This window comes from Solanum pennellii, chromosome 2 (assembly GCF_001406875.1).
Source record: "Solanum pennellii chromosome 2, SPENNV200".
NCBI lineage: Eukaryota > Viridiplantae > Streptophyta > Magnoliopsida > Solanales > Solanaceae > Solanum > Solanum pennellii.
The window spans coordinates 39,789,513-39,798,806 of record NC_028638.1 but is presented as its reverse complement, the minus strand read 5'-3'; the positions used below and the strand labels follow the sequence as shown (position 1 = coordinate 39,798,806).

Below are 9,294 nucleotides of genomic sequence, written 5' to 3'. Positions count from 1 at the left end.
CTACAAGTCATCACTATCTCTAAAGAGCTAAATTATTTGGACTTGTAATTATTTACAATTTTATAGAAATTCAAAAACTCCAAAAATGTCATTTTCATAATTTTCACTAATATCTTATTATGAGTAATTTCGACAACTTCAAGAGAAAAAGAGGCGTTTACCTTTAAATTATTCAACAAAATGTTAATAACGAATAATTTCGATTCATATTTATTTCCCAACATAATTCTCCAACAACAACACTACACCCAGTGAAATCCAAATGAGTGGAATCTGAGGAGGGTATATTATAGTGTACGCAAACCTTATCATTACCTTGTGAAGGTAAAAAAACTGTTTCCGAAAGACCCTTGATTCAAGTGTATCTAACCGAAGTAAAAGAAGAAGAAAATATTAGCGTAAACATAGCAGTTAATAAGAAAAGCTGTGTAAAGTCTACAATAGAGTAATAATAATAACAAAATAATGTGATAATTGAAAAACATTAAATAACAAGAATTACAAGGGTACAACTAGTCTTATGAAAGGCACTAAACATTCACAAGTCAAGACTACACTCTACCCTTACTAGCCTTCACCTAATATGCAACCTCTCTGCGTACCCCCTACATCCAACCTCTCACACACCTCCTCACTGGGGTGTCGACGCACCTCTTCTGTAAATGCATATGATGCCCAAACCATCTTAGTCTCGCTCCCTCATCTTGTCCGGTACAAAGGCCACCACTCCCGCTCCCGAATAACCCCAATAGTCCTAATCTTGCCACTCCTAGTATTTCCACACATCCTCCTCTCAACAACATGCATCTTCTGAACATGTGAATTCTTGATAGACCGATACTCCACTTCATACAACAAAAACAACCTAACCACTATTTTGTAGAATTTACCTTTAAATTTAGGTGGTACCTTCTTATCACACAAGACTCCATAGACAAGCCTCCATTTCATCCATACTATAACAATGCAATGTCTGACATCATTATCGATGTCCCCACTATCCTAAATAATGGACCCCGAGGTATTTAATAACAACACCCTATTCTTTTTTAATTTCATAATTTTTATGTCCAAACGCACACATATGGATACATGTTAAAATTCACATTATGAGAGGCAAGTCCATCTGCATTACAAAAGTAAACTTTATTGTTGTTACTTATTAGACTCTCTCTTTCCATAAGGCAATTGCAGAGACAACAATCACTGCAAAATACAAAGAGCAACAAAGACAGAGATAGAGAAAAAAAAGTTTTTAAAAAAAAAACATATACACACACAAACAAAGAGAAAGAGAACAAAAAAAAAATTTCATTTGTTGAAGTGAAAAGGATAGCTGATGAGAGGCTTTGCAACCTTTTCCGACCTGCAATTCTATGAGGTAAATAAAATTCAACTTCGTTTTTTTTTTTTTAAGAAAAGAAAATTTAAAGAATTTGAAAAAAACAAAAAGTCTTTACTTTGATTATTCTCTCTTTTTCTTCTTCTTCTTTTTTTTTTTAAATACTTTCCTTGTTCCTAATTATAGTTGTATCCATGATCTCTTTGTTCTATGTTTATTTATTTATTTTACTATTTTATGTTCGATCTACGGTAGACTCAGAAGCCAATTGCGACAAAAGAAGGAGGTGGATGAACAGATGAGATGGTTACACGTTTCAATTTTTGAACCATTTGTTAGAATACTCCAATGTCTCAAGAGTATCATCACCAAGGTCTTGCCTCGAATGAATTCGAGAGGCCTCAAGACCAACACCACCACCAGCAACAACATATTGGCCAACAGATCCAACAGGAAAAATTAAGAGTAGAACAAGGGTTCGAGCCACCAGGAGGAGAATCAAGTGGAATCCAAGTTTATGAGACAGCCGGGATGTTGTCTGAAATGTTCAATTTTCAGACAACGTCCACGGCTGCTGTGACTGCAACTGAGTTGTTGCAGGATCAATTGTCACATTCGAATCAACAACCACATCATCAACCGTGGTTTGGTAACAGACAAGAGACTGTAGTTGGTGGAAGTTTGCAGGTACCATTTGGAGATAACACAAAAGATGATATGAATGCAAAGGTGTTGAGTAACCGTGATAGTGTGATTGCTTATTATCAGCATCAGCACAATCAAGTACCAAGTATAAGTACCACGGAGTCCATGCAACTTTTTCTTATGAATCCACAACCAAATTCACCATCACAATTATCTACTCCTTCAACTCTTCATCAAGGGTTTTCTAGCCCGGTCGGAGGGCATTTTAGTCAATTCATGTGTGGAGGAGCAAGTACTTCTTCAAATCCAATTGGAGGAGTAAATGTGCTTGATCAAGGGCAAGGTCTTTCATTGTCCTTATCATCTACTTTACAACATTTGGAAGCATCCAAAGTGGAGGATTTGAGGATGAGTAGTGGAGGAGAAATGTTGTTTTTCAATCAAGAAAGTCAAAATCATCATAATATTGGTTTTGGGTCATCACTAGGACTAGTCAATGTGTTGAGGAATTCAAAATATGTCAAAGCTACACAAGAGTTGTTAGAAGAGTTTTGTTGTGTTGGGAAGGGTCAATTGTTCAAGAAAATCAACAAAGTTTCTAGGAATGTTACATCACCCACTATTAACCCTAGTGGAAGTAATAACAATAATTCATCTTCTTCAAAGGATATTATCCCTCCTAATTTGTCAACTGCAGATAGACTTGATCATCAAAGAAGGAAGGTCAAACTTTTATCCATGATTGATGAGGCATGTACAATCTCTCTCTCTCTTCCCCTCTCTCTATTTATTCAGAATTTGAAAATTATGAGTTTGAATTTGAAATTCTACCACAACTTGATTTACTATGGGGTCAAAATTTGTATTTATGTTTGTCTAGTGAATTTCTTACAATATACATTGAGTTAAAATTACTAAGTTCATATGAAGTCAAAGAGGTACATTCGCGATCCGGGGGTCAATAACCAATCATTGTTGTTTATTTTTAGTAGTACTATATATGTTGATTATAAATTAAAACCACAAGAAAGTGAAGGAATAGAAAATTGTAGGAGTTGGAGGAATCTTTTATAGAGGAGAATATATATATATAAAGCCGGCTAAAAAGAAATAGGTTATGTAATATCCATAGACTGAGTTTGATTTGTTATTGATTTTGGGTGTTTAGCATAACATAAGATTTTGTTTTGGTGATAAAATTAGCTCTCACTCTACCATCAAGCTATATCTTTCTTCTGCTAAAATATGTTAGCTCTCCACAAGTAGATATTATCTTTAAGCAGCGTTTGGTAGGAGGTATTAGAGAAAATAACATTGATATTTCTTGATGGTGTTTGATTTCTTGTTTGGTAGTGTTCTCTAACTATGTATCATAATATATGGTGTATTATTTCTATTCTTATACATCAAATTCATTGTTATTCTTTTCTAGTACATCCTATTCACCAACAAGGATTGTGATAAAGTTGAAAATACTTTTTTATTCTAAACCAAATATATCGAGTTTGAATTTTCCTAAATAAAGAGTTGCCTTTGTTAGAAAATAATTTACCCCCAATATAAGACTTTTCAACACGAATTCAAATTTAGTAGACATCCCAATCAAACTACCTTTACATGTACACTTTTATTTATTTGACCATCATATTTTTCAAAATAGACAAAATAAGTGATGTTTGTAAATCTTTTTTTATAAAACATTATAGTGTTATTATTGCTGTATTGAAAAAATGGTAAACAAAGGCGCATGCAACAAAACACACAAGATATTCTTTCTTCACAACAACAATCATTTTTCAATGTACTATTTGTTCACACATACTATCCATCAGCTTTCTTGCTACCTTTTTATTAGAATATAAAATTTATGTATCTTTTTCTTCCTTTCTTTTGTTACTATTTCAATCAATATCTGATTTACCACGAAGATATTCTTGTTTGCTTGAGTGGAAGGTATAAAGCTAAAATTTTAGTTTCAAACACTTTTGAATCTTGTAGTCTTATATTAACTACGAATAAGTATAATATATCAGAAATATACTTTAATCTTGTGATATTAAACATGTCATATTGTAAAAGTTAAAATCAACAATTAATTGCCAAATTAGAAAAGATGCATTCGTTTTTAAACATACTAATAAGACAGACAAATTGAAACTAAGAGACCATGTTTTATATTAGAAAAAAAAAAGAAATACTCTTGTCTCAATTTGATATTGCTAGAAAATTAAATATTTATTTGATTTCTTCGCGTGTTTATCAAGCAGGTAGACAAAAGATACAACCATTATTGTGAACAAATGCAGATGGTTGTAAACTCATTTGATTTAGTCATGGGATTTGGAGCTGCAGTTCCTTACACGTCACTAGCACATAGAGCCATGTCTAGGCATTTCAAGTGTTTAAAAGATGGGGTGGCGGCGCAATTGAAGAAGACATGTGAGGCATTAGGTGAAAAAGATGGAAGCAATACTACTAGTTCAGGACTGACTAAAGGAGAAACACCAAGGCTTAAGTTGCTTGAACAAAATTTGAGACAACAAAGAGCTTTTCAACAAATGGGAATTAGGATGGAACAAGAAGCTTGGAGACCACAAAGAGGATTGCCTGAACGATCTGTCAATATTTTAAGAGCTTGGCTTTTCGAACATTTTCTACATCCGTACGTCTTTCTCATCTTTCTCTATCCAGTTTTTATATATACACGTACTCTCTTCGTCTCAGTTTATGTGAACGTTTTGAAAGTCAAACAAAGTTTTCCTGTCATAGGGTTTCTTAATAAGATATTTCGAGTTGTTAATTATGGTGAGTTATTAGTATTTTTTATGAATTCGGAGTATAAAATGTTAATAAAAATTCTAAAATGGTATATGAATTTTTATTTTTATCAAAACAGAAAAATCGCTCACGTAATAGCGATTTCTTCCGCCGAAAAAAACAAAAATGCGAAATTTCATTTTTTTTAAAAAAAAAATTCAAAGAAATCGCTGCCAAAGGATTGATTTCCAAATTAATTTTTTTTATTGTTGTTTAACTTTGAATTTTTTTTAAGAAAATGACATATAAATAATATAAATAATAATTTCAAAGTAACAATAATTTTAAAAAAAAGTTAATTTGGAAATCACTGCTTTGACAACGATTTCTTTGAATTCTTTTTTTTAAAAAAAATATGAAGTTTCGCAAATTGCTGCTATGGCAGCGATTTTGTTTTTTCCGGCGGAAGAAATCGCTATTACGTAATCGATTTTACCGTATTGGTTAAAATAAAAATTTATATACCGCTTTAAAATTTTTATTAACATTTTATACCCTATAGGCTTCGAACTCTATTTTTTACTCACTATGTCTCTACTTATGTGACATCGTTTTGATGTTGAGAGTCGAACAAATTAGTTTTGACTTTGAATTCAGGCGGGCGGGCAGTCTTTAATTAAGTTATGTGTTTTTTAAAAAGTAAAATATTTATATATTTAAAAATTATATAAAATATACTAGCATAAAGTTATAATTATTGATAATTCAAGTTTTTAAAAATATGTATATGAAAAAATTATTGTAAGAAAAATAGTTATTTGAATTATGAAAGTGGAAAGGTGTCAGATAAATTGAGACGGATGGAGTATGATAATATTTACATTTATAAAATTATATATTCTTTTTATATAAATTTAAAGATCTTATATCCGAATTTAGTGTTAATTTTTTTAATTAACTCTCTAATTTTGTGACATATAAATTGAAATTAAAGAAAATAACAGTTTACCCCTTCCTGGGATAGGATCTACTTTTGGTGACTCGAAATCACAATTTTAGAATTGAAAGTGAAATATATTTATCATTCGAGCAATTCCCTTTTGTCAGGTGAATAAAATATAATTTTATTCACTTGATCAAAATGTTAAAACCCTAGGAAAAAAACTACATATAAGTTAAGTAACATAATGAAAAAAAAAGGTAAAGTTAAATTACTTTGAAATGTAAAAGATATGAATAAGATTAAAAAGAATAGAATATAACAAAGTTACTTGAAGTTGAGTTGCTTTTGTTTGTATAAACTCTAGCTTACATACACTTGTCTTAAGTCCAAGTACCTTTATAAAATGTAGATCTTTGATATTTACCACACAACCAAAAGTTAATGAGGAAAGTGTTAGATACCCCATGCATGATCATGGCAAAATGATTTTTTAAGCAATCAACTTTTATATTAGTCTAATCTAAAACACATTTCCAATAAATATTGATGAGTAACTGCTACATTTTCTTTTCCCATCTCTTTGCAGTCAATGTTAAAGGCACTGCTTGCAATTCAGTCCTTTCAACAAAATGCAAAATTACCTCTTACTACTTTTTGTGCACCACTTTTACCTCTGCATGAAATCCAATATATGCTAAAAAAAAAAAAAAACTTTTAACGGCAATAAACAGACACATAAATAAAGAGTGCTAAAGCATTTATCGACATTAGTTAAGTGTCATTAGATTCAATGTCGCTAAAGCCTTTAGGGACATATGCAAAGAGTGTTAATTGCCACTAAAAGTATATATTTAGCGGCAATTGCTAATTAATTACCGCCAAAGATCAATTTTGGTATAGTAATACTACCATCTTTCTGACTTATTTAGGCATGCATTTGAAAAGCACTACTCTGTCGTCCCATTTTATGTGATTTAATACGAAATTTAAAAAAAGAAAATTTGAAATTTATGTGATACAAATAAGTCATAAATATTTATGTGATTATGAATGATTTTGTTAGAGTAAATAAATATTTTAAAGTTAAACTCCTACCTCCTACATGTCTATTGAGTTATTGTTTTAGGACTACACCCCTTAAGAAACCATGTATCTTTTTTACCATTGTTGATTTTATATTTTTTTAAAGTTAAGTTTTCAAAAAATGAACGTGAATTAGTTTGTTTTGATTATTGAACATGAACTAATTATTTAGTTGTTAAATTCATACTTGCGGAACCAATAACACTCAAAGATGAAATGAGAAGAATATTGTTATTTATGTATTGACTTTATAAAATGACAAATATCTTAAAATATCTATTTTTAACAAAGACATGTAAATAGAAACAAAGAGAGTACTTAGATATAAAAAATATATTACTACTCCGTTTAAAAAAGGATGATCAAGTTTTACTTGAAACGGAATTTAAGAAAAGAAAAAGAATATTTTTTAATCTTGTGATTCTAAATTAAAGTTATGTCAAATCTATCAAAATGCCCTTTAATTTGTGGTCTTAAACATGTTAAAGTTAAAATGTTGTCAAAAAAAATAGATCATTTTTTTTGAAATAAACTAAAAAAAATAAAAACAATTTTTTAAAACGAATAGAGTATAATTTTTTAAAAAAGCTTGTAGTATCAAATACATATGCCATGACATTTGTGTGTGCATTAAATTAATATACTTCATATAATTTTGGTGTCAGTTAAATTACAGTTAAATTAATAGTCATTAAGGTGATATATGCATGACAACTTAACAATGATGATAAAAAAGCAATAGAATCAATCTATGTAATGAATGAATGTTAAGAAGAAAAAAAAGAAAAAAAGGAGAGGTGGAGTTGTCTTCTCTCTTTACTTTCTGCTTTGGCCAGCAGCTCATCAATTTGGTATTTCCTTTTTCGATCCTCACGCCAATACGCATGTTTACATAATACACACAATAAAGTTCTGAAATCATCGGGTAAAGTGTATAAAAATAATGTAAAATATAGTGTATTAATAATGTTTGTATTAGTTATAATGAGATATTTTTATATATAATATTTGGTTTAGTGTACTAAAAATATTATACATTACATAATTTTTTTTAAAAAAAATATTTATTTATAAAAATATCTTCTATGAATATAGAGAAAAGGATGTAAAAAAAGATTTTGAGGGTAATTGAGTCTTTAGTAATGTTAATGCATATATTAGAACTCATTGCATTACTAATCATAGAAATAGATGGTATTACTAATATACTCTTCAATACACAATAGAGTGTGTTACTAGTACGAACATTAGTTATGCATACGGTAGAAAAGTGTATCAAACGAAGTACTAATAATATATCAAGCTAATGCAAATATTATACTCTCTAATACACTCTACCAAACGAGTAACAACCCCACGTCAATTTTCATCAACGGATAACGAAAGAATTTCAAGCTTTTTATATAGTTTAAGGGACTCTGATATTACTCATTCTATTAAGAAAGAATGATTTAATTTCATGATGCAAAATTTTAAAATAATACATGAAAAATTAAAATTAATATAATTCATTTTTTTTTTAAAACGGAGTATGATTTTTGTGTTTATTTTTTCTAATTTAAAAAATTTGTCTCAGGTATCCAAGTGATGCAGATAAGCATCTTTTGGCACGACAGACCGGTCTCTCCAAAAACCAGGTTTGCCCCACTTACCTTCTATAAAATTTATCTGTTTTTTACTCAAAATATTTATAAGTTGCATGAAAAAATAATAGTTATAACTCGGGGAGTAAATGATACGATTTGATCGATTATTTTTAGAATTTATTTGGAATCTTTGTAATTGAATTTAATGTAATTAAGTTTAATTATGCAATTTAGGCATATGTAGTTGGTCATGTAATTACTTGATCATTAGGTAATTCAGTAAAATTGATAGGGAGGGAGGGGGATGCTATGAACTGCCGGTGATTATATGGTGTAATTACAAGTCGTTTATTTTTACATTTAATCTTTTTTTTTTGCTTTAATTATTTTTTATATTAAATTCTTTTTAATTTTTATTATTCTAATATTTCTAAAAATATATTTTTGTTTATATTTTTTAAATTTCATTTTCTTTTTAATCTCAATCTGTACTTCACGCGATTTCGTGCAATTTTTTGTATTATCTATTTTTTTCTTTTATTTAGTATAATTTTGTTAGGATTTTAATTTTTAAATTTTTTATTTTAAATCTAGAACTTATGTTATACTTTCAAATTCATTTATTTTAGGAGTATTGACTAGCTATTTTACATTGCTAGCTATTTTTTTAGTTAGACTTAATGAATCATCTTTTTATCAAATTTTTTTTATAATTTTATAACATTATATTCCAATAATAATAATAATAATAATAATAATAATAATAATAGTAATTTTTTTTTCAAATATGTATCTCACAATGTTCATGAAAATACTGTACTTTTAGCTTTTATGATTAATTTAATTAAAATATATTATTTTGAAAAATATAAAACAATTATGTCTTATAATATTAATTAACAACACATGGAGTGGGAATTATTTTATGTGAAAGGGAG

General features: G+C 29.0%; 1 protein-coding gene across 1 annotated transcript in view; it reads left to right on the top strand.

Annotated features, from left to right (window-relative positions):
• The first annotated feature begins 1,083 nt into the window (after window positions 1–1,083).
• LOC107009502 (BEL1-like homeodomain protein 2) overlaps window positions 1,084–9,294 on the top strand; it is a 9,700-nt gene continuing 1,489 nt past the window's right edge. Inside the window, exons 1-4 of the mRNA XM_015208843.2 lie at window positions 1,084–1,381; window positions 1,598–2,737; window positions 4,255–4,649; window positions 8,347–8,407. Coding sequence (XP_015064329.1) covers window positions 1,691–2,737; window positions 4,255–4,649; window positions 8,347–8,407 — 1,503 coding nt within the window. The 5' untranslated portion in view covers window positions 1,084–1,381; window positions 1,598–1,690. The remainder of the gene's footprint in view (window positions 1,382–1,597; window positions 2,738–4,254; window positions 4,650–8,346; window positions 8,408–9,294) is intronic.